Source organism: Bos indicus x Bos taurus, chromosome 8 (assembly GCF_003369695.1).
Source record: "Bos indicus x Bos taurus breed Angus x Brahman F1 hybrid chromosome 8, Bos_hybrid_MaternalHap_v2.0, whole genome shotgun sequence".
NCBI classification, from domain to species: domain Eukaryota; kingdom Metazoa; phylum Chordata; class Mammalia; order Artiodactyla; family Bovidae; genus Bos; species Bos indicus x Bos taurus.
Genome location: NC_040083.1, coordinates 45,098,995 through 45,125,323, shown reverse-complemented (window position 1 = coordinate 45,125,323; position 26,329 = coordinate 45,098,995). Strand labels below are relative to the sequence as shown.

The following is a 26,329-nucleotide window of genomic DNA, read 5'->3' as shown; positions in this document are numbered from 1 at the left end:
GCAGCTCAGAAAAAGCGCAAGAAAAACCTCAAAAGCCACCACCGCCTTATTAAGGCACCCCCACTCCTCGCTTCTTTCATCTCCCCAAAGAGGGAAAACGACAGCATCCTGTTCATCTCTCTAATTGGAATACATCAGAGTCTTAAAGATTTGCATTCTTCCCCAACAAGACAGGGTGACAGAGCCATCCCCACACTGAAGTGAAGCCAGTCATGAAAATTTATCGAATAACCAAATTTCATTCTCTAAGGCAGGATATCACATGGCACTCTGCTACAAATGCAATCATGACCACTAACTCCTCACTTAAAAAGAAAACAGTCTGATTCCAAGGTCTGTGTGCAGAGTGTCTCACCCAGGAATAATCCAGACACAAGTGGACCTGTTCTCCCAGAGTGTCAGCACAGCTGGCCCAGACCACCTAAAGATCTGAGGACAAGGGCCTCTTGCCTTCTCTGCTGGGATTCCCCCAACTGAGGAAGGGAGGGCAGTTTCTATGACGGGATGAGGGCAGTTTCTATGAGGGCAGTTTCCACTGGGAACTGCAGGGAAACCACAACCATTACTCAGGCTAGACAGCTGCCAAGGCGGCAGCACTGCCTAAGAACTGAAGCTAAAACAGAGGTGGGAGGCTGTATTCCTTTCCATTACTAAGCCCTGGAGTATTCACTCCCAAGTTCATCCACATTTCAAGAATGTTAAAACCCTGTAGTCAAAACCCTGATTATTTATAATTTAAAATAAACTACTGTGTAAAGCAGAGACTTCACAAATGAAGACAGAAAAGGAACTGGTGACAGGTAAGATAATACCAGAGTACAAAGCATTCATCACTCTCTTCTCGTGGCGTCCTCCCAAACCCCATCTCCATTTCCTACAGCAAACAACTTTTACTTCTACCGCAAATGTAACTGATTAAAAGGGAAAATGGGGGTTCTGGTCCAAAGAGTTGTCAGTGTGTCTCACGCACACACGCCTGTAATTTTGCATCAACCAGAGAGTGAGGTTTGGAACAGAGAAGGAAAACACAGGCACAGGGCAGGCGACACAGCAGGCACAGCGAGACGCCCCCGAAGTAGTAGGGATCCAAGACAGAGTTCAAGACATTTTTTCCCTACTCGCGACTTAACCCGAAATCCAAGTGACTTTGGAGAACAGAGAGAAGGATCCAGGAGCCTGGGAGGCCACAAGCCACCACCCCCGTCCGGTGAAACCTACCCGCTGCCCTCAACCCCACCTCCGCATGGGAGAATCCCAGTCACCCATGGCGCATCCGGGAAGCCCACCACGCGCTCCCAGGCTCTCGCCTCGGGACCCTTCTCCCAACCAAGCGGAACGCAAGAGGGAACTTACAGGGAGCCAACCTGACATTTCCCGCCGAGATGGAAACCCGCGATCTCCTCGCACCGGCATCTTCGAGCGCGGGTCCCGCGTGGGCACGCCTGTCCTGGGCCCCACTTCTCCTCCTTGTCCAGGCTGCAGGTCAGTCCCCAGCCCCGCAGCCGGATTTTAGCCCGGTTTTAGTCCGCGGGGACCCACCCCTTTGTCCCTCCCTCCACGGCAGCGGCGGAGGCGGCAACGGCCCGCCCCCTACCCAACGCAGCGCCTCAGCGCCCGCCGCCTGGCCGCGGAAACTCTCAAATGGGCCGCTACCACCCCTGCACGGCCGGGGGGAGGGCTTGCCTTGCCGGCGCCGTGCCCCCGGAGTCCCCGCGGAGCCCCGTGCGCGACTCTCGGCCGAGGACCTAAGAGGGGAGAGGCAGCAGGGAAACCCCGAGGACAGAGCGTCCCGCCGCTCTCCACGGCCAACCCCTCTCCGGCGGACCCGATGGTTCGCTCCGCGGCGCGCACTGGGGGCAGCAGGTCCGGCTCCGGGCGCGCGCCGGGGAAAGCGCTGCAAGTTCGCGTGTAGCAGTGAGTTCGGGGTGGTCTCATTGTCCGCGGGGAAAGAATCAGCATGCAAGGCGGAAGACAGGTTCGGATCCCTGGGTCGGGAAGATTCCCCTGGAGAAGAGAATGGCAACCCACCCCAGTATTCTTGCCTGGAGAACCCCGAATGGACAAAGGAGCCTGGAGGGTCCATGGGGTCGCAAAGAGCTAGACGCTACTGAGCGACTGACACTTTCACTTTCTTTCTGCCCCCAAGGTCGCGTGCGCATCTTGTACGAACACTTTTTGGAGAGGTTTCGAGAGCCTTCTTCCCAATTCTCTTCCAAAAGAAAGGACCAGGGAAGCTCCAAAGTTTCTTTTTGTCCTGCCTAGAGACCAGACCGGCCAGCCAACACAGACACATAACCCAGGACTGTACCCCACCTTTCTCGGCTCAACAATTGATACCCTGAATTCGGAGAGTGTGAGATGTTCGTGATAATAAAACAAGACTTTTAAGGAAATATACTCCAAGTTCTCTCTTTGGCACATTCCCAACAACTCCAATAGGGATTAAAACTCCTCTTCCGTCAACAGCTTCTGAGGCTTTTTTTTTTTAAGTGAAAGTCGCTAAGTTGTGTCCGACTCTTTGCGACCCCATGGACTATAGCAGTCCTTGGAATTCTCCAGGCCAGAATACTGGAGTGGGTAGCCTTTCCCTTCTCCAGGGGATCTTTCCAACTCAGGGATCAAACCCAGGTCTCCCGCATTGCAGGGGATTCTTTACCAGCTGAACCACAAGGGAAGGGAAGCCCCAAAGTAGGTCACAAATGCTTATTAGGAAGAATTCATCAAATTCAACTCAGTACATTTATTCATTGTAGAGTCCTCTGTTGTGTGTTAGTCACTCAGTCGTGTCCAACTGTTTGCGACCCCATGGACTGTAGCCCAACAGGTTTCTCTGTCAACTGGATTTTTCAAGCAAGAATATTGGGGATCTTCCCCACCCAGGGATGGAACCTAGGTCTCCTACATTGCAGGTGGATTCTTTACTGTCTGAGCCATCAGAGAAGTCTCAGTTCAGTTCCGTCGCTCAGTCGTGTCCGACTCTTTGTGAGAAGAGAAGTCTACGTATATATAATTGTGCACAATAAATAAGTTTCCTTATTTTAAAGGCATGTAAGTTATTTGGATAATCAAAACAGGTACACTGAATGAAAATATACCTTTGGGTTTGAAATCTTAAGGAAACCGCATTGTGAGAGAGAAAAGTTCAGCCCATCCTTCTCTTAGGTAGGCCCACCAGAACTTAGATAGAGGAGAGTGTGGCAACCCACTCCAGTATTCTTGCCTGGAGAATCCCTATGGACAGAGGTGTATGGTGGGCTACAGTCCATGCGGTTGCAAAGAGTTGAACATGAGTAAGCGACTAAAGCACAGCACCTCAGAAGGTAGAAGGGTTGATGGACCCACTGAGGAGATGCAGATGGCAGGCTCTCTCCCTGAAAAGTTGCTTCATTTCCTGCCTAATGAAAACAAGTTTGGCAACTTATGTGGAAAAACAAGTCAAGCAGATGCCTCTGAAAGTGTTAGCTTCTGGCCTCCTTTGGAATGGCAAAGTGCCTGCCTCTGAATAAAAAGCACTGTGAGTAACATTTCCCAGTTTTAAGTCTCCAGAATTAGATGCTTTGGTTGTATTCCTGAGGTAAGGTGTTACTCTCCTGATGAAAGCACCATTAAAAAAAAAAAAGTTTCCCAAATTAGGCAGTGCTAATAATAACAGTGACACCATTTGTGAACTGGTCACACCTTAGTGATGTGAGCTTATACCACTAGCATTTAAAAAGAAAGGCACCCAGAATGTAGCAATTATATCTGCTGGATGATTTTCCTTTTTCTTTCTAGAGTTGCATTGTCCAACATGATAACCACTTGTCACATGTGAGTATTGGATACATTTAAATTTAAATTAAAACTAAAAGAAACTAAAAGTCCAGTTTGTTACTCATGTTAGTCATATCTCCAGTGCTCAGTCAGTACCCACACAGATGTCCATCGCTGCATAAAGTTCTATTGCATTGTGGCTATTCATTAGTTGCTAAGGCGTGTCTAGCTGTTTTCAACTCCATGGACTGTAGCCCGCCAGGCTCCTCTGTCCCTGGGATTTCCCAGGCAAGAATACTGGAGTGGGTGGCAATTTCCCTCTCCATGGGATCTTCCGGATCCAGGGATCAAACCCAAGTCTGCTGATTGGGCAGGTAGATTCTTTATCACTGAGCCACCAGGGAAGCCCTTCTAATACACTACAATACTCCAAATGATGACATACTTTTATAGTAGAAATACCAACATTCTGACACAATACATAGTTCTGACTCATGTTGAAGAAAGTCTTTCAATTGATACAGTACCATTGCTAGTGGCAGTATAAATCTATACAACTCTTTGGAAAAATACTAGTATATATTTCTCACAAGTGGGCTTGCACATGTGAACCCCATTCCTAGAATTTTGTTTCTCCAAAGAACTTCTATCCAACAAATAATTACTAAACACTTTTTTAAAGTCAGAACCCCCTGATACAAGACTTAGTTAGGCTCTGGCCCCAGAGTTCAGCCTACTAACTCAGACAATTAGTAAATTATAAGAAACCGTTTAAGATTCCTGGCAGCTCAGAGTAGTCTAGGGTCTTTCTGGAGGGGTTCCTCACCCAGATAGGGGTGTGGGGTTTAGCGAAGTCTTTCCAGAGATGAGACAGCAGCTTACACATTCTAAAGGACAGAGAGGAATGACTTTGTGAGACAAAAAGAGGAGAAAGCTTTCCAGGTGAAGACAACAAATAACAAGTGGAGAAAAAAGGAAGAGATCACAGGCTTGCTGCTGAGGTAGCAGGAGGTAAGGTTGTTCAGGTTGTTTGTGTTCTACTGTGACCCTGCAGAAGTGGGATTAGACTGGCATTTTTGAAGATCACTCTGTCAGCTTCTTGGAAAATGGATGAGTTGGGTAGGGGTTGCAGGGAGGGGCATCAGTAAGAATGACAAGGCCAACAACAACCAAAAAAAGGATTTTTGTGGGAATGCAGGTGAGAGATGATTTGACTATGAAGTTAGACAAAATAAGCCAGTTCAAGGGATGAAGGAAGTGGAATCAGCAGACTGGGTGACTGCCTGATCAGATATGAGGTAAGGAAGAGGGAAGTGAGTCTAAGGTGACTCTTAGGTTTCTGGCTTAACTAAGTAGATGACAGTGTCTTTTGCCAAAAGAGGAAACAAAGGAATGGGAATAGATCTTGGGAGGGGCTTGAGGAAGGATGGTGAATTTAGTTAAGGACTGATTGAGTTTTGAGGGTCATGGGTCCTCCAGGTGGAGATGGTCAAGTGTCTACTATGTGCCAGGCATTAACGAGATCTTAGGTAGAGAGGTTTGTGGTAGAGGAAGAGATTTGGAAATTGCCAGTGTATCAAGAAAGCTGATGTCATGGGAGGTAATGAGAGTATTCAGAGACATAACAAAAACCGAGGCAGGAAAAGAATAAGGGTATGCCAATACTTAGGGAAGATCCCAGGGAATGCCAATACTTAGGGAAGATCCCAGGGAATGCCAATACTTAGGAGGCAAGCTTAAGACCCCAGGGTAGAGATAAAAGAGGAAACTGCCAGAAGGGAAAGAAAGAAATCCACTGCAGTAAGGTGTCCAAAAAGTCAAGAGAAGAATGAATTTCAAGAAGGGAAGAACAGCCAACATGGAACTTTGAAGAGTTCAGTTAAGAACAGAAGATGTTCACCAAGAAGAGAACCACAGATCATCCTGGCCAGAGCTGTCTCAGTAACAAGATAGGCTTGGGAGGTTAGATGACAGCACGTGACTGGGAGGTGGGGCAGCGCTTCATCGTATGCCTGTTTATAATAACATAGGATGGAAACCATCGCTCTCCAAGGCTGGAGAACTGTTAAATTACAGCAGTTCAAAATTATATAAGGGAGTCTGTATAGCAACAAGGATAATAACAATATAATAACCCATGAGAAAGGGTACAAATAGCATCTATCCTCGGGAGTTCCCTTCAGTCCAGCAGTTAAGACTCTACACTTTCACTGTCACGGCCCAGGCTGGCTGGGGAACTAAGATCTCACAAGCACACAGTGCGGCAAAAACATCAACCAAACAAAAATACTATCTATCCTGATGACAATAACAAAAAATTACTATATATATAAAAGAATTGGAAAGTATATGAGAACATGATTTGATGAATGGTTAGGACTGTGTATACTTTCTTTTTAATTGTAGTTATTGTCTATGAAATGTTTTAACACTTGTCATTATGTATTACAGTGTATAAAGTCTTTAAAGCAGGGTCAGAGGACCTCAAATAACTGTAAAAACCAAACACTTTTAATCAGATTTCCTCAAGAACATTAAGATTTGGGGATAAACACACACACACACACACACACACACACTTATTTGCAACATGATTTTATACAGTATCATTAAATGGGAGCAAAGGACCCCGACATGAAAAGTTTCCAGGCTACCTAAGCAACTGAGTTGGGCTGCACACTGGTTGGTGGATTAGAATCATGAAGGCACTCCCAGGACTTCCCTGGTGGTCCAGTGGTTAGGACTTGGCTTTCCAAGGCAGGGAAAGTTTCCAGTGCAGTTTACCACATGCCTTGCAGGCAAAAAAAAAAAAAACAACACAAAACATAAACAACAAAAGCAACATTATAACAAATGCAATAAATACTTTTTAAATGGTCCACATTATAATGATACTTTCCTTCAATAAGTGTTTCTTGAATGGCTAGCAGGTACGCTGGGGTAGGTATATAGCAGATAAAGACAGTATACAACAAGGGGCTTGCTCAGAGCATGATGAAGAGAAAGACATGTACACAAATGATGACAGGGCACAAGAACTGCTCGAGTACATGCATGATTTAGGTGCTGACAGGTAAAACTCTGCCTGAAGGAAGGGTACTTTTCAGGAGAAAAGGCCTGGCATTCCTTTCCCTTCCCAAGCCAAACAACCACACCAGTAACTGTGCATATTCACTTAAAGGACGCCTCCTTCCATAAACAGTCACCTCACATCCCCTAAAAGAACATCCAGGAGAGAAGCATTCAAAGTTCTGCTCTGCCCCAAGCCTTCACATTTCGTTATTTAATGTTACTCTCGCTAACTTTCCAAGTTCGTTAACTCCACGTGCAGGCACCTAGGAATGGCCCTGTGAGCACACAGCGAGAAGGCGACTGTTTGGAAGCCAGGAAGGGGGCCCTCACTGAGGACTGAGTCTGCCAGCACCTTGATCTTGGACTTCGCAGCCTCCCGAACTGTGAGAAGTAAACGTCTGTTGTTTAAGCACCCTGTCCGTGGTGTCCTGCTGTGGCAGCCTGGGCTAAGGCAGCCTCCGTGTCCTCTATGCATGGACCCTGCTGCTTTCTCCAGGCTCAGCTCAGCCTGCACTCTCCCAAGCTCACTTCCTGGAGCTGCACCGGCCTTTCTCTGCAGTTGTTGCTCTTGAGACCCTGCCAAGCTCATTCCTGCCCCACAGCCTTTGTTGGAGCTTCTCTGCCTGGACCACAAAGGCAGCTCCTGCTTAGATTTCTCTTTCCATCTAAAGTAGAAAGCAAAAAAAAAAAATAAGTAGAAGCATCCCTTGAGGTTACTACCAGGAAATGATGCCCTCAGGAGAAAGCCAAGTTTAAATTAAAGCAAGAAGGTGGAGTTCAGCTGAATGTTTCATTTACAGTGAAACAAGGGTTTCAGAGAGCCCAGTGCAGGGTATGAAAGGGTGGGAATGGTAGACGGTCTATTTAGGGGATTGGAAGACCAGAGAGGAACAATAGCAGGAAGGGAGAGTAGCCCAAGAAAGGGCTCCCTCTTTTTAATCACCATCATCATTACCACTGATAATATGTTGGCATTGCTGCTATTATCACTGCAATGAAAAGATATTACAGTAAGTACAAAGAGGATGAAAATATCAGTAATCAGACTTACAGGGAAAGAAAGCTTTCAGTTCTAAATGGATGGTGGCTTCTACTTGCCTCTCCTCTCACTGCCAATGGTACAAACTCCAAACCCCAGCATACCCTACCCTGTTCCTACCCTCCATCCTGTGTAAGGACTGGGCAATGTTTCTGGCCATGATGGGTTCACCTGGCCACAAAGTTGATAGAAGAATTAGCTGTGCAACTCAGAATCAGCTGGATGGATTACAAGTCTGAGGAGGCCCTGGAACGGTGCTGGGGGGAGTTCTGGTTGGAAGGAGGTGGCTGTGGTCTGGGCTGACCTCAGAGTGCCATACTGTGGATGGGCAGGCTTCTAGGAAACTTATGGAGCTGACCTGGGTATATTCAGCCTGCTCAAAAGGAGTTGAGATACAGCATAATCCAAGTCCAATCCTGGAGATCATAGAAGCACTTTCTGGGATGTGGTTTCATCTGGACAGACCCTGCTACAGAGCACGTTCTGTCTGTGGAGAGCCCTCTCCTCCTGACAAGGTGCCCTGGATCCTAAAGGCACTGTGCTCTGTGTTTGACATCTTTAATTATTTTTACTACTATTTATATTGCTGAGCACTGAAGAATTGGTGCTTTTGAACTGTGGTGTTGGAGAAGACTCTTGAGAGTCCCTTGGACTGCAAGGAGATCCAACCAGTCCATTCTGAAGGAGATCGGCCCTGGGATTTCTTTGGAAGGAATGATGCTAAAGCTGAAACTCCAGTACTTTGGCCACCTCATGCGAAGAGTTGACTCATTGGAAAAGATTCTGGTGCTGGGAGGGATTGGGGGCAAGAGGAGAAGGGGACGACAGAGGATGAGATGGCTGGATGGCATCACTGACTCGATGGACGTGAGTCTCAGTGAACTCCGGGAGTTGGTGTTGGACAGGGAGGCCTGGTGTGCTGCGATTCATGGGGTCACAAAGAGTCGGACATGACTGAGCGACTGATCTGATCTGATCTGATCTGATATTGCAAAATATATAAAATCCACACTCTTCAGGGAGAGGTGCCACTTGTTAACACCCCATCAAAAAACTCAGAAACCTGGATTAAAAAGTAATTGATTAAATGCACATTATGTGCCACAAATCTTTCAAACACTATTTTAACTCATTTAATGTAAATCCTTCCATCGACCCTGTATATTTGGTATTATTGCCCTGTTTTAAGACGAGGAAACTGAGCTTCCCAGAGGAAAACAGCTTGTCCAAGGGCATCACCGAGTAGATGATGGGTAAGACTCCAAACCTATCAGACTCAAAATCCATTCTCATCACTGCTCTCCTGTCCCTCAGTTCATTGTCTACAGCAATAAGACAACTGCACAGAGTTGAGGTAGAGGTAGGTCTTTGGTTGTTATTATTGTTGTTCTCCTTTTGGTTCTTTTTAACAGATGTAAGAGGGCTTCTGCTGACACAACAACTGAACAAATAATGCTGGGGAATCATATTTGTGAAAATCTTCCTGTGCAATATTAAAAAGGTAAATACCACAAATGTCATTTGACTCCACCAATGAACTAATAGCTAGTACGGATATGAGAGGTGGACCATAAAGAAGGCTGAGTGCCAAAGACATGATGCTTTTGAACTGTGGTACTGTAGATGATTCTTGAGAGTCGCTTGGACTGCAAGGAGATCAAACCAGTCAATTCTAAAGGAAATCAACCCTGAATATTTATTGGAAGGATTGATGCTGAAACTGAAACTTCAATACTTCGGTCACCTGATGTGATGAGCCAACTCATTGGAAAAGACCCTGATGTTGGGAAAGATTGAGAGCAGGAGGAGAAGGGGGCAACAGAGGATGAGATGGTTGGAGGGCATCACTGACTCAAAGGACATGAGTTTGAACAAATTCTGGGAGACAGTGAAGGACAGGGAAGCCTGGCATGCTGCAGCCCACGGGGTTGCAGAGAATCAGACACGACTGAGTGACTAAACAACAACACTGAGCTAGGAATTAGAATCCTGAAATCAAATATGATTCTAGCGTCTAAGAATTCTCGAATTTCCTCTCCCCAAATAAGTTTCTTAAAAAAAAAATAAACCTTTAATAAGGCAAAATTTTTCCTTTTTAAGGGAAAAAAGTCCTCATCTCCCATGCAAGGGAGGGAATCTAAGGTGAGAGTGGCCCAGGGGACTGTCTGTGTGATATACAAGTCCTCCAGGGAGCCCCGAGGGGCCTCTGGCAACTTGAATTGGTTAATCCTGTAGCACTAAGAATTCAGTACCCCTGACCAACACAGATGATAATTGTTGAAGTGTCTCCTTGATTGTCAAAGAATCCTCAGATCTGAAAGGGGCCTCAGAAAAAAAGCTGTTAAGTTTTCCAGGGCAGCCATGCAAAATAGTACAGGCCTCTGAAAACAAAGGAAGCCGGTCCTGGGAAAGGCAAATCCAAGAGGCATTCTATAAAAACTTGAAAACACATAACATACATTTCTATGAAGACAGCTTCTTGATGATAAGAATCACCTGAGGCATCCCAGGTCCCTCCCTGAGACCCTGATTCAGTGGGGCTGAGAAGGGCCCCGGGGAATTTTACATTTCAGCACTGTACCCAGCAGGTGAATCTTATCATCAGGGAATTCTGCTAAAGGGACATTGTTACAATTCTCTGACAAAAGATAACAAGGTTTCCAAGGCAGGTAAAACATTCATTTTGAAGGTCAGAAAATAATTCTCCTGTGGGAAAGGATCAGGGGAAGGGATAGTTAACTGATTTGGGGATAGACATGTACACACTGCTATATTTAAAATGGATAACCAACAAGGACTTACTGTATAGCACATGGAACTCTGCTCAATGTTATGTAGCAGCCTGGATGGGAGGGGAGTTTGGAGGAGAATGGATACATGAATGGCTGAGTCCTTCTACTGTTCACCTGAAGCCGTCACAACATTGTTAATGAGCAGTCACAACATTGTTAATAAGCTATGCCATGCGAGTTCAGCCATGTTCGACTCTTTGCGACCCCGCAGACTGTAGCCTGCCAAGTTCCTCTGTCCATGGGATTTTCCAGGCAAGAATACTAGAATGGGTTGCCATTTCCTCTTCCAGGGGACCTTCCCGACCTAGGGATCCAATCCACATCTTCTGCGGCTACTTCATTGGCAGGCACATCCTTTATCACTGAGCCACCAGGGTTATTAATACCATTGTTGTTAATCCCCAAAACAAAATTAAAATTTTAGAAAAAAGAAAAGAATTCTCTTCTTGCAAAATGTCTTTGGCTTACAAAAGGGTCAGATGTTATAATCCTCTTGGTATGTTGATTTGCATACATATTTGTATATACACGTATGTTTGAGTTTCAGTTATTTTAAAATAAACGATGCCTGTTTATTTACACAAACCATACCACAGATCACACACACACACACAATAGTAAAATGCAATTAAAATGTCACAATCCAGAGCAAACTACTGTTAAATAACTGGATGAGCATCCTTCCAGGTACCTCCATGCATAGGTAAGCATGTAGATATCATGTATAACATTATACATCTGGGGCTATACTAGACATGCCCTTTTGCTACCTGTTTTTTCTACAGAGGAATAGGCAATTTTTTCATGGCAATATAGTTCTTTTCATCACTTTTCCGTGTGTGTGTTAGTCACTCAGTCATGTCCGACTCTTTGCAATTCCATGGACTGTAGCCCACCAGTCTCCTCTGTCCATGAAATTCTTCAGGCAAGAATACTGGAGTGGGAAGCTGCATAATATTCCCATTTGTATGAATATACCATAATTTGCTGAATAAATACTTCAGAGTTCTTTTAAAAAATGGTATAGAGCAGAGACCCCTAACCTCCAGGCTGTGAATGGGTATTGGGCCACAACCTATTAGGAACCAGGCCACACAGTAGGACGTGAGTGACTGGACAGCTAGCAAAGCTTCATTTGCTGCTCATCATCACTGGTATTACCACCTGACCCACCATCCCACCCCACCACCATGGTCCATGGAAAAATTTTCTTTCACAAAATTGGTCCCTGGCACCAAAATGTTTGGGGACCACTGGTATAGAGGACAAGGTAAAAATCAGATGGATGAAATTCCTAAGATTTATTTTCCATAGATAATGAGAAAGCAAGTAGTTTGTAAGTTGTTGTTCTTTAGCTGCTAAGTCATGTCTGACTCTTTTGCAACCCCATGGACTCTAGGCTGCAAGGTTCCTCTGTCCATGGGATTTCCCAGCCAAGAACACTGGAATGAGTTGCCATGTCCTTCTTTCTCCAGCGGATGTTCCCGACCCAGGGATCCAACCCAAGTCTCCTGCATTGAGGCCGATTCTTTACCACTGTGCCACCTGGGAAGTCTCATGGTTTGTAAGACTCAGGCACAATTCGTAAGATGTATATAGTATAGATAATATGTTAGTAAGATATGTTAAAAATAATATAGAATAAATGAAGTGCTTTTGTGTTAAGTATAGATGAAAATAAAGAAACAAATAAGAATGTCACTTATAAATGGAAGAGTTCCAATGAAGGACAAAGTAAATCTTAAATATTAATATTTAATAAACCCACAAGAAAAGCCCAATAAAATATTAATAAATGTACTAAATATCTAACTTACAATTTTATTTATATTAATAAATATTTCCTAATAAAATATTAATAATACATAATAAAGCCCAGTTCATGTTGCCTCTAGATTGACAGCTATGTCATCCCTAAATGGATCACCCATTGGTGACACCCATTATGTTCAATTCTGGCCACATGTATACTCTGCCCCCAAATGCAGGCAAATTACTATTGAGCTACAGATACTGGCCAAGTATACCTGACCTGCATCCCTTCTATGGGGCAAGCCTATGCTGGCTTCAGACACCTTCTATGTGCTAAGCCTCCTGTTCAACCTCACATCTGGTCTCTGTGACCACACCATCACTGGGGAAAGCTAACACCGCACAGAGACAGGACATGTGAAGACTGCAAGCACGGGATTCCAGAGTGTGGACCTTTCATCTTATTTATACCCTCACCTAATTATGTTAAAAGTGTTCGAATCCTTTCCCCTTGCATCTCAAAGCATGTTTCCAAGGGGAATAAATCGTGTGACTGGAACAACTGACTTTGTTCTCTGAGCCTTTCCATCTCATAATCTCTGGAAGAGTTTCCTTGGCGGTATACTTGGAGGCTAAGACTGCATCAGGTTATTTCCCACACTTCTAGAGTAATGGAGAGAAGCAAGCAGAGTGGGGGACCATCATGACTAAAATTACACACATAGAAGGTACATCAAATTCTTTGCTAGTCTGGGCCATGAGGGTAAGGGTAACACAAAGTGCAATCTTTTCGTTTAATTTCAGGAATATATCGGGTTTTCAGCTTTTCTTGCCTCCAAAGTTATTATGTAAGTTTTTAAATAAATCAATCACAATTTATTTTCAAGGGATTCTGATATTTATATTTTACACACTAAATCACATAAGCAGTTTTAGCTATTCTTCCCAATGACATTTTATTTTTCATCTATCTTCTCTCTCCCTGATCTATTTCTAGCTCTCCTGGAACTATCCTCCACTTGCTAAAGTATTTTGATTCTTGTTCTAAATCTTGCCGTAAGTATCCTACTGAGCTAAAGCCAACAGAAGAGACAAATTTAACTTTAACATAGTATGAAGCCTCTATCAAAGTGTGTTGCCAGTTATTTTAGTTACCAGACTTCAGATCTGAACTAAAAATAATCATATATGTAATGATCTTGATTTCTTGACTATCAATAATTATATCACAAATATCCATGTCAAATATGAATAATTATAATCAATCATGTATCTTTTTCAAAAATCAATAATTTTTTTCAAATATCAATACAATTAGGATTAGGTAGGGGAATTCCTATCTAGGGTGTTTTGTCTAATCTCACTGTACAATCAGATTACCTCTAAATAAATCAAAACTTTGGCTGAACTGAAACATGCTATCACCAACCACTCAACTAATGAAAATGTGAGGTATCAAAATCAGGACTCCAGTGATGACACCCTTCCCAACCAGAAACTAATTACATCATTTTTTTTTTTTTTTTAAATTTTGGGCTGTGCTGAGTCTTCGTTGCAGCACACAGGCTCTAGTGTACAGGGGCTCAGCTGCCCCCGCAGCATGTGGGACCTCAGTTCCTTGATCAGGGATTGAACTGGAGTCCCCTCCTTTGGAAGGCAGATTCTTAACCACTGGACCACTCAGGAAGTCCCTGCATTATTTTATTATAATAGGAATCATAAAATAAGCTGCCTCCAGTCTTCCCCCACGCAGTCACAGTACCGGGGGTCCAGTACAGGTAGCACAGACACAATGTAACTGTTGATTGAAATCTCAACTGCATCTTCCAGCCAGGGAAGAGTCCTTATGCATGAAAATTTCCTGAGGCAGTGCTGTGCTTAGCCCTGTGCCTGTGTATCTAGCCCAGAGGGTACCTGAAACCAGTTACTGGATCCTGAGTGGCTGGAATATGAGGAGGAAGTGCTGAAGAGAGAGGCAGGTGGAGGAGAGGAAAAAGGGTGGTAAGTACAGAGATTCCTTTTAAGAAATGTGGCTGTGAAAAGCAAGAGAGGGGCAGGGCTCTAGGTTCACAGGCCCCTGGTATGTGACCTAGTATGTGTCTGACTCTTTGTGACCCCACGGACTGTAGCCCACCAGGCCCCTCTGTCCATGGGGTCTTCCAGGGAAGAATACTAGAGTAGGTTGCCATTTCCTTCTCTAAGGGATCTTCCAACACAGGGATCTAACCTGCGTTTCCTGCATTGGCATGCAGATTCTTTACTACTGCGCCATTTGGGAATCCCTTTCACCAGCTCCTGGTGGTGGTGGTGGTGGTGGTTTACTGGCTAAGTCATGTCTGATTCTTGCGACCCCATGGACTGTAGCCCATCAGGCCCCTCTGTCCTTGGGATCTTCCAGGCAAGAATATTAGGACTGTAGCCCACCAGGCCCCTCTGTCCATGGGATCTTCCAGGCAAGAATACTAGGACTGTAGCCCACCAGGCTCTGTCCATAGGATCTTCCGGGCAAGAATACTAGGACTGTAGCCCACCAGGCCCCTCTGTCCATGGGATCTTCCAGGCAAGAATACTAGAGTAGGCTGCCATTTCCTTCTCTAAGGTATCTTCCAACACAGGGATCTAACCCACATTTCCTGCATTGGCAGGCAGATTCTTTACTATTGCACCATTTGGGAATCCCTTTCACCAGCTCCTGGTGGTGGTGGTGATGGTGGTTTACTGGCTAAGTCATGTCTGATTCTTGCGACCCCATGGACTGTAGCCCTGCCAGGCTTCTCTGTCTATGGAATTCTCCAGGCAAGAATACTGGAGTGGGTTGGCATTTCCTTCTCCATCACAAGCTCCTAGTCATGTTTTGATTCTTAGGTTTTGGGTTCTCTAAAACATTCAGGAGTATAATTAAATTTATGTTTCAGAACCTAGGTTGAATATTACTCATCTCTAATATATGCTATACTTAAAATATCCAGACATCTCAGATTTCCAGAGATAGGCAAATGGCTACCATTCCGTCTTGTTGACTTCATGAGTAAAGCACGCACTCTAATTTTTGTTTGGAAAACATATTGGACTATAATTATAGCATTCAAAAGTGGTAACAAACACTTCTTATTTTTATTTTTCTTCCACTTCAATGGTACACAAATTTCTCATGATGAAATTTTGCTTATATTGCTAAAGTGACAAAAATCTTTGTACATAAGTATTTGGGGCAATGCTCTTCCATTATATATACTTAAAGAAGAAAATATGGAATTATTGTGTGAGTACTGACAAAACTACTTGTCTAAAATCTCCACAGCTAGACAAGTTGCTTGAATCCCTGAATGCCAAAACAATTCCAAGTAAAGGTACTTAAAATACAAGTGCAGAATAACACATTGCTTAAAAATATTTAGGTTGGTTTGAGAAGGAAATTAAAACTAGGACGTCTATACTCTGATAACCTGTGTATTTATACGTGGTGGTTCAGTCACCAAGCTGTATCTGACTCTTTGCAACGCCATGGACTGTAGCCCACCAGGCTCCTCTGTCCACACAATTTCCCAGGCAAGAATAGTGGAGTGTGTTCCCATTTCCTTCTCCAGGCAATCTTCCTGACCCAGGGATCAAACCCACATCTTCTGCATTGTAGGCGGATTCTTGACCACTGAGCCACCAGGGAAGCCCATATGCATAGGGATTTAATGTTTTAATAGCAATGAATTTTCAATTTCATATACGCCAGTGGTCCCCAACCTTTATGGCACCAGGGACCAGTTTTGCAGAAGACCATTTTTCCACAGACTGAGGGTGGGGGTGGGATGGGGAATGGTTTCAGGATGATTCAAGAGCATTATATTCATTGTGCATTTTATTACTATCATTAATATATATCAGCTCCACCTCAGATCATCAGCATTAGATCCTGGAGGGTGGGGATCCCTGATATAATCTGGTAATTTCCCACCACTCTCCTTAAACAGGCAGGATAGGAAACTGACATATAAAAATATCTGACCCAGAAACTGAAGAATTAGAAATAAACAGGCTATCGGCTTGGTATCCTGATCTCCACACCACTGCTTTTCCCAGTGAACCATGAGCAGACATAGCAGAAAAAAAAAGGAAAAGCCAGTAAACAAAGTGAAGCGCTGGAAGGAGCTCATGATGAACCAGATCTGGTTTCAACAAACCTGGTTCTGCTACTTCCCAGGTTTAACGTATGCCACTGCCACTATTCGGCTGTTTCTGACCCATCAAAATGGCAAGTTACACAGCTGGACCTAACGGTCGTGAGATTTAGGTAAACCCTCTAAGTTTCCATCTCTGCATCTGTAAAATGGTACAGTGAGTTGTATGGTGTCTCCCCAAATTTCACACGTTGAAGTCCCAGCTCTCCTTACCTCAGAATATGATCTTGTTTGGAATCAGGATCCTTACAGAGGCAATCAAGTTAAAGTGAGGTCTTTAGCGGGGGCCCTAATGCAGTGTGACTGCTACCTTAAAATGGGTAAATTTAGACAGAGACACACACAGCGGGAAGATGACCACCTTCTAGCTAAGGAGAGAGACCTGGAACAGATCCTTCCCTCTTAACTCTCAGAAGGAACCAATCCTGCCAACACCTTGATTTCAGACTTCTAGCCTCCAAACTATCAGTTCAGTTCAGTCGCTCAGTCATGTAATACAAACTATGAGATGATACATTATTGTTTATACCACCCAGTCTGCGATAGGTCTTTATTTTTTTACTGCAGCCCTTGGAAACTAATACAAATTAAGATTATAGTTGGACCCATGTCTCATAGGTGGGTCTGAGAATTAAATGAAAAACAATGCAGCTAAATATTTAGTACAGTACCGAGTATACTGTAATAAGCTCCCAAATAAATATAAGGCTTTCATCTTTATTACTGTAAGGTGATACTTCATATCAGAATTACAATGGAACTCTCACCACAAACAACTTTTCTTCTCACAGTACAGCATCTCCAGGCCTCTGAGGTACAGCCTGTCCTCCCCACGTTTTTCTTCCCCTCTCTCCACACCTGGCCAACAACCTACCCTCCTCAGGAGCCTCCTCACACATAATCACTGCTCAGGCCTTCTGCTCTGCAGCCCTTTTCACACAGCAGTGTAATTACTGATCTCAAATTAGACTCCCAAGTCCCCCAGACAAGCCTTTACATTCCTCTTAGCTTTCCTCAGGCAGGGCCGTGTGAGCCTGTGAGGTGCTCATTACATGTTTGAGGAAAGAATCTCTTCACCACAGGCAGGGAAACTGGCCATACACTATCTACAAACAAGCCCAGACTCTAAGATACCTGTTAAAAGTACTGTCCAGGTTAGTGGTTCTCAAAGTGTGGTGGGGAAACCTGAAGTATCAGCCTGGATGGGAGCTTGCTAGCAATGCAAGTATCCTGGGCCTCACCCCAGGGACTGAAGCCGAAACTCTAGGGAGGGAACCCAGGAATCTGTGTTTTAACAAGCCCTCCAGGTGCCTGATGCAGCTAAAGTTTGTGAGCTACTGTTCTGTCTCCAATTCCAAGTGAAGAGGTTGGGCTGCTGGTTGTGAGCTCCCCAGAAATTCCTACAGAGGAGTCGTCCCAGGGGAGAGGGGACCACAGAGGGGTTCTCGGGGCACAGAAGCAAAAGTTTTTAATTTTCACTTTCAACTCACTTATCTATACCCATATTATGAGAAGAGCTGGTGACAACTCTAAACTGTTACTATCTAAATTACCTAGCAATGAGAATCCATGTCTAGGAAGTGAGGCTCTGTCCACACTCTGAGCATCCTTCCCGACAGCAAAGAGGCAAAGATGATTTTGCCGCATCAGAAAAGTGTACTCCAAAGCCCCTTAAAGTAGCAACAAACAAGTGCCAGGCAAATAGTGCTCTCCAAAGACTTTAAGATAGTAAAGCAGGGCAGCTGCAGGTAGAAGCTGATGATCAGAAACAGGTAAAGGGCCTTCTGGGCCCTCCTCCATCCATGCCAGACGTTGCTAATGGGTCACAAAATTCTTACTCAACAAACGTGGACAGTATCTGCATGCTAAGTTGCTTCAAGCACGTCCGACTCTTTGTGACCATATGGACATAGCCCAGCAGGCTCCTCTGTCCATGGGATTCTCCAGGCAAGAATACGGGAGTGGGTTGCTGTGCCCTCCTCCAGGGGATCTTCCCAACCCAGGGAATGAACCTGTGTCTCAAGTCTCCTGCATTAGCAGGCAGGTTCATTACCACCAGCACCAGCTGGGACAGTATCTAGAAATCTTTAACTCCAGGCAGCCACTATCAATTGATCAGACCTGGCCCTTGCGAAAAACCCATTCCTATCCTAGTTTAGGAGTTAAATCCTCAAGTTCTGTAGCGTTAGTATGGAAAACAGCTGCTATTATAGGAATCTCACTGTACTTGGGAATCAGAGGCTGTACAATCTTGGGGAAACCATTTAAAATCTTTGAATCTCAATTTCCTTATTTGCAAAAGGGAGCTGGCAATAGCTCCTCCAGAACGGTCTGAGGATAAACAAGATGGATGAAAGCCCCTTGTCCCTGGCAAATAAAAAGCTCTTAATAAATGTCTGCTGGATTTGAAACTACAGCCATGTGGGGAAAACCGCACCACCCAAGCTTGCCTGCAGCTAATTCACCCAGAAACCCAGGTTTCAGTGTTTATCTGTGAAGGAGCTGTGGAGTCAGATGCTGGCTTGGGAAAAGAAACTGATGTTGCAGCGTATGTGGTCACTAGTAAGGCAATCAGAACCACGGAGACATTTACCAGGAAGAGCTTGTTTGAGTCCTTGTCCAAAGACAAGGCCAGCGCCAGCTCCTCCTTTAACGTATCCATACTGGACCTCTAAATCATTTGACTAAAGCAACAGATCCTACCCAGAAATCTACTTTCAGAAAAACCACTTCCAGGGTTGTGGCAAGCATCTGTCTTCTTATGTTTGGAATGTTTAAAAGCTCCATAGAGAACATCTCAATAAACAAAACCCAGTCCTACCTAGCCTTGTTAGTTCAGTGGAAACTGAGGAATTCCCCACTCGAGTGTCCCCATTTGGACAACTAGATGCCAAGAAAGGCCTTGGTGGGTGACCGATGCTTGCTATATGTTAACTCATTCAGCTTCATGTTAACAAGCTCTTTTTACAGATAAAGGATCTGGAGCTCACAGACATTAAGACGATCATGCAGTCAGAAGGCAGGAACACTAGGATTTGAAGAGCTAGCTGCCAGTCACACTCCACTAAATTCCAACACTGATATGAAGCTGGAATCCACCCCAGTAAGGTCCTCAAGTTTAAACAGACAGGAATTTTGAAAGAAACACATGAAAAAAAAATTCTAACCCCATTCTAGCAGCCATGGACTAGCCTATAACCAGGGGTTAAAGTGTAACTAAGAACAAATACATCCTAGCATCTGTCAAAATAGAATTTAATACCTTGTAAATCCCATTTAATTCGTACTTAAAACTGAATCAGTCAATAGATAATACTCAGCCCTTTTTCTAAAAGCCTGTACGTAATTAATCTTTAGAAGCCAGTGTGACTGATGTCTTTTTTATTTTCAGCAAAGTACTTTCCATTGTTATATAATTTTGCTATGTTGAAGATAATGGAAAAAATGTGACCTACCAGAATGACTTATAAACCCTACACATCAAAATACCTTGGTATGCATTTATTCTGAATAATGAGGGTTAGACCTAGACCATAAATGCAGGTAAGATCTTTCTCAGCTTTGGGAAACAGGCCATTACAATTCAATTTTCTTGGATATTATACAATTTCATTACCAGCAACATCGAATAGGGTGGCCTTGACTTGTAGGGTGTGAAATTATTTAATCAAACTAGGCCAGTAACTAAGCTGATGAGAGACTAAAAGGAAAGTACCGGGTAAAGCAGGCTGTCTGTTGGCACGTGTCTGTGTTTCCTGGAGCCCTTGTGCCAAGAGGTGCAGCTGGGATGCCAATCCCACTCACAAGGAGATGACAGCAAGGTAGTACTTCGCACCCTGAAAAAGACACTACTATTAAAATTCAGCACGGTCATTCTCAGTTTGGCGAGATGTTTGAAACACACTGAAATTCACATTCTGTACAGTTTACCCACCTACATTATGGCTTTCAATATATTCACAGACTTGTGCAACCATGACCACAATCCATTTTAGGACATTTTCATTACTTCAAAATAGAAACCATTTAATCCTCCAATTCCCCCCTCCTCCTCCCAGCTGTAGACAACCACCAATCTAATTTTGTCTCTATAGAGTCACCCCTTCTAGAGATTTCATATAAATGAACTCATACATGATCTTTTGTGACTGGTTTCTTTCACTTGGTATAAAATTTTCCAGTTGCAGCCAGGGTGTAGCCTGTGTCAGAACCCACTCCATTGTATGGATATATCATAGTTTACTTATCCACTTTACAGCTGATGGACATTTGGGTTGGTTGTTTCCACTTTTTAGCTATTACGCTCAAATGTGTACATGGACCTAGCTTTCATTTCTCTCAGCTATATATCTAGGAGTGCAATTGCTGTCCTGTTCTTCAAAAAGAAAAAAAAAAAAAAAGTAAAGAATTCACTTTTGGTAGGGGGAGGGGGTACTTTCCTGGCAGTCCAGAGGTGACACAGTGGTAAAGAATCTGCCTGCCAATGCAAGAGACACAGGAGATGTGGGTTTGATCTCTGAGTCGGGAAGATCCCCTGGAGTAGGAAATGGCACCCCACTCCAGTACTCTTGCCTGGAAAATCCCATGGACGGAGAAGCCTGGCAGGCTATAGTCCCTGGGGTCACGAAGAGTTGGACACGACTGAGCACACACACGTCATGTCATGTCTCTGGGGGCCCAGTGCTTAAGACTCTGCGCTCCCAATGCAGGAGGAGTGGGTCAACCCCTAATCAGGGAACTAACACCCCACATGCTGTAAGGTACAACCAAAATAAACAAACAAACAAAAAATTCATTTTTTAGGTTAAAAAAAAAATACCCAGCAGGTGATAAAACATCTAGGGAAAACTTTTTTTAATTTTGGTAAAATACACTTAAATTCACCATTTTAAGGTATACAATAGAAAAAACATTTTCAACTAAAAGGGAATTACAATACTGGCTTGTCTCTATATTTATACATGTGGGTTTCCCCCAATCAGAAAAGATGGCAGATACTTTTTATTTTAACCCCTCATCCCAAGACAATCCAAGAAAATGCTTTCTGGACATTTTTATGCATCCTGCCTGTGCCTTTCAAACAGCACAAGAGGCAAGCTCCTTTCTGGGCGGGGCTGGAAACGCAGCAGCCTCATATGGGGACACATTCAGTGGGAGGAGGAATGTGCTTCTCTCCAGTTTTGCACATACTCTTCTGTCTGCTAGACAAAGTGATATTGTGGCATCTGTGCAAAACACTCCCTACACAATGGAACAGAAATCAGAGAGTGTCCATTTTATTTGTGCAGGCAGGAGACCCATTTCCCTTCTCCAAGGACCAGCAGGAAATGTGGGCACAGGCTAATGCAGGGACATCTGGATATCCTACAAAGCAAGCAGCAGGATTAGAGCCCGGCCCATGTGCCGTTTCTGTTATTACTTCCCACAATTAATAAATGCCCAGCAAATCAAGACGGACTTGCTTATGCTTTGGGCCTTAGCATGAAATTTTCCTATGTGTATCGATACCAAAGAGAGTTTTGCCTCTTTCATTGAAATGGCTTGCTTTTGAATTAAGTCAGTTTTCTGCATTGTGACAACATCCTGGTTTTAACTATCTTTTATGATACTGCCTGAAGTTTCTGACATATATAGGAACCTCAAATAACAATCAGCCATTTCTGAAATACAAACTATTGACTAGTGGTAGTCGCTCAGTCACATCTGACTCTTTGCCACCTCATGGACTGTAGCCCGCCAGGCTCCTCTGTCCATGGAATTCTCCAGGCAAGAATACTGGAGTGGGGTGCCATTTCCTTCTCCAACACTGACTAGGGCTACCTTTAAATTAAGGAAAAGCTTGGAAGAAAACTAAATACACTTGGTATTCAATAGTATTGACAGATATGTAAAATTTTTGTCAGGTAACATGAGTTAGTGCTGGAAAACCTCACAAAATTTTAAAAGGAAAATCCATAAGTGGCTCAGTAATCAGATGCCAACTCATGCCATACACCATGTGAGATCTTAGTTTCCCAACCAGGAATTGAATCAATGTCCCCTCCGTTGAGGGCATGGAGTCTTAACCACTGGACCACCAGGGCAGTCCCTGGACGTCAATTTTTTTAAGAGAAAAAAAATTTTTTCTCTACTTTGGCTATTTTTTAAATAATTTATTTTTATTGTTGGTTACACACGGTCTTGGTTGCTGCACACAGGCTTTCTCCACTTGTGGCCAGTGGGGCTACTCTTTGTTGTGGCGCACGGGCCTCTCACTGTGCTGGCTTCTCTTTTGCAGGGTCTGGGCACATGGGCTTCAGTAGTTGCAGCTTGCGGGCTCTAGAGCGTGAGCTCAGTAGTTGTGGCACACCAGGCTTTGTTGCTCTGCGATGTGTGAATCTTTCCAGACCAGGGATTGAACCTATGTCCCTTGTATTGGCAGGCAGATTCTTCTCCACTGTACCACCAGGGAAGTCCTAGAGCTATTTTAAAACCAAGTAAGCAATGGCAAAATATTTGCCAGTGTACCTATCGTCTTGGGGACTGGGGTCAATAAACACATGTGCAAGTTATCCAATCTGTGCTTCAATAAACTTGCAACATTCAGTCAACTGGTTGGCAGCTGGTTTTGACCTATCATATGATTACAGTTAGTAGAGTAGACGCCCCAGCACAGCTCTGTTTGCAGAAGCAAGACAAAGTACTAAAAGGAGGAAGGAGCTGGTAGTGAAAGAATTCCTTGAGGTCTTGAAAACTCAATCATGACCTGACTTCCAATTATGTTCTAAACCCAAAAGGAGCTGCTCATAATTACTATGCAGTATTACATGTATGTTGCAGCAATTGGAATAGTTCTGGAAAAGAATGAAAGGGACAGAACCCTTGGAAGAAATATTGGCCCCACTATTTAGTCAACCAGCTCAAGAGAAATCTCCAGTCAGAATGCTTGTCGGCAGATTTACCTCCGTAGAAGCACAACTTATCACCTACCTTCTAACCACTGACATGTCTAACAGCTGCAGAGAGGGTAAATTTTTAGGAAGGTCAGAGAACTGTGAGGTCAAGAGGGAACTAGTAGGATATCATGGAACGGGCGGCTCTAGATGCTTGTTCCTCCAAGTGTGGGTCATGGACCATCCACTGGGTGGGTATCACCAAAACTGACAGTATCACCTATGCTGCTAAGTCGCTTCAGTGGTGTCCGACTCTGTGCGACCCCATATACGGCAGCCCACCAGGCTCCTCCGTCCCTGGGATTCTCCAGGCAAGAACACTGGAGTGGGTTGCCATTTCCTTCTCCAGTGCATGAAAGTGAAAAGTGAAAGTGAAGTCACTCAGTCGTGTCCGACTCTTAGCGACCCCATGGACTGCAGCCTACAAGGCTCCTCTGCCATGGGATTTTCCAGGCAAGAGTACTGGAGTAGGGTGCCATTGCCTTCTCCAAGTATCACCTTTAAGCATATTCAAATGCAGACTCTCAGGCCCCACCACATCTACAGCATTAGAACCTGCATCTTAATAGAGTGGTTTATATGCACATTAAAGGGCGAGAAATAAGATATCAAGGTGCCATTGAAGGATTTAGAACTTATTTACAAAATTAAACAGTAGGAAATAAGATGCCTCCTAAGATGCCAAGAAAGGAGAGTTTACTACAAGGTTAGTGAAGGATATTAATATGTCCACAGAAAGGCTGTGTCAAGTGATAAAGTCAGCAAACAAAAAAATGAGGATCAGCAAAATACTCTTTTGTCCACGTATATTCAAAAGACTCAAAGTATTATAAGGAAGATCTTGACCTGCGATGCAGAGATATTTCATCAGGCTTAAACAAAAAAAATTTTTTAAGGGAATTAAAAAAAAAAAAAAAGAGGAACACTCAACTCTCCTTATTAAGGATCACTTTGGAATGAATGCTTTGACTTCTGTTTGGCTAGACTTGGGAAACTGAGGATAACCAGAGGTGGTTCTACCTAGGGCATTTACTCATTTTGATGGCTGGAAAAGGTTATCTCCAAAAAGAAATGAATAATGTGGCAGTCAATTTATACATCTGAGTCATGCATGTTTGTTTAGAGTGAATCCTTTAATGACTGGTCCTGAGCCAGAAACTAAGAACATCCAGTTGCTGTCTGAGGGCTAAGTCTTCGATCACGATGACTCAAATGAGGCTGTTTCACACTTGTAAAATTTGAAGACTAAATTATAACTAAGGAATGGCAAAGATATATAGCATGTGTATTGCAGTTTCCCAGTTCTCCAAATTATATGTCTAGAACAAGTATCACTCATTATTCACAATATTCCATACTTGGCCTGGGGATCCTCCCTAACTTGATCCTCTCAGATGTCTACCCATCAACAGGTTTTGGCATGATATATGAAGCTTGCCTGCCATCCTTGACAAAAGGTCCTCCCAGCTCTACATTTCTGTCATTTTGGGACAAAGAGTTATGCCCAATCTCTAGGGGCTGCTTGAAGAATCACAACTGGGTCATTACAACATGTTTTCCCCATAGCCGTCATTGAACACTGACCCACATCACCTCTCCTAGGGTCACTCTATACCTCTTGCACCCTCTACACATATATACACTTCCTTTTACTTTCAGGTAGGTAGGTAGATTTAGTCACTAAGTTGTGTCCGACTCTTGCGACCCCATGGACTATGGGGACCCCACCAGGCTTCTCTGTCCATGGGGATTCTCCAGGGAACTGGAGTGGGTTGCCATTTCCTTCTCTAGGGGAGATTCCCGACCCAGGGATTAAACCCAGCTCGTCTGCACTGGCAAGCAGACTCTACCATCTGAGCCACCAGGGCAGCAAAATCATCATCATCATCATCTTGCTGCCTCAGGATTCCATTCTAAAGCACCTCTGAAATTTCCCGAAGAAACATCTAGTTTGTTTCCAATAAAAACTACTTTGTAGTGTCAAAGAGGATCTACCTAAATCAAGTGTCTCAACAGCAATACTATGCAATACTATGGACATTTTGCACTGGATAATTCTTTATTGCATGGGGGGTGGGGATTGGGGAGGGAGGCAGGGAGTGCTGTCCTGTCCATTGCAGGAGGCTGGGCAGCATCCCAGGTCTCTACCTGCTAGATACCAGTACCACCTCCACCCTCCCAGGGTTGGAACAACCAAAACTCTAACCAGAAATTGCCAAATATCCTTTAGGGGACAATTCCTGCCACTGCACCTCCTCCCTTGCGAACTACTGACTTAAATCATTATATAGGAAGTTCTAAAAGTTCCACCTTTCAGAAGGTAGAACTATGGATCACAATTTTTCTTCTATATTTCTGAATGTATATTGTTTATATGATAAAAATAAGCTAGAGACTATTTTCTTTTTATTTATTTATTTATTTTTCTATTTTCTTTTAAAAAGAAATACCATTAGCTACACAGATACCTCAAGCTGATCCCTGAGTGAATGCCAAGTGTTTGGCTTGTTCAGTTTAAAAACTGAATTCAGTCCCTGCATGTGCATCATACAGGAACTTTCAGTTAAACTTCTCAACATGTAAAAGACACAAAAGATGGACTTCAGAGAAGAAAATCAGAACTGAAGCCTCTTAACCCTTCTTCAACTGGTAGATGGAGGTGGGGGGTGGGGGGTGGTGATGGGGGGGCTCTGAAGAAAGACATGTTGAAGAAAAGACTGCTGCTTCAAGAGAAGTAATTACCTGAAAAAGTCTGCATGTACACTTCTGTCAGAAAAATACTTGCATTGTCAGAAAAAAAATGAGGCACAATTTACT

General features: G+C 43.9%; 1 protein-coding gene and 1 long non-coding RNA gene across 5 annotated transcripts in view; one reads left to right on the top strand and one right to left on the bottom strand.

The window, feature by feature from the left end:
* Window positions 1-26,329, bottom strand: part of TJP2 (tight junction protein 2) — a 128,302-nt gene that overhangs the window by 78,441 nt on the left and 23,532 nt on the right. For 2 of the 4 annotated variants that reach the window (XM_027549426.1, XM_027549428.1), the window contains exon 1: window positions 1,354-1,516. In XM_027549426.1, coding sequence (XP_027405227.1) covers window positions 1,354-1,413 — 60 coding nt within the window. In that variant the 5' untranslated portion in view covers window positions 1,414-1,516. Of the gene's footprint in view, window positions 1-1,353; window positions 1,592-20,295; window positions 20,417-26,329 lie in introns of those variants that run through there. The other 2 variants (XM_027549424.1, XM_027549423.1) reach the window with 2 other exon arrangements.
* Window positions 1,402-2,393, top strand: LOC113897100. Its single transcript, XR_003512259.1, has 2 exons — window positions 1,402-1,482; window positions 2,147-2,393. It is a non-coding gene; the product is annotated as an uncharacterized LOC113897100 (long non-coding RNA).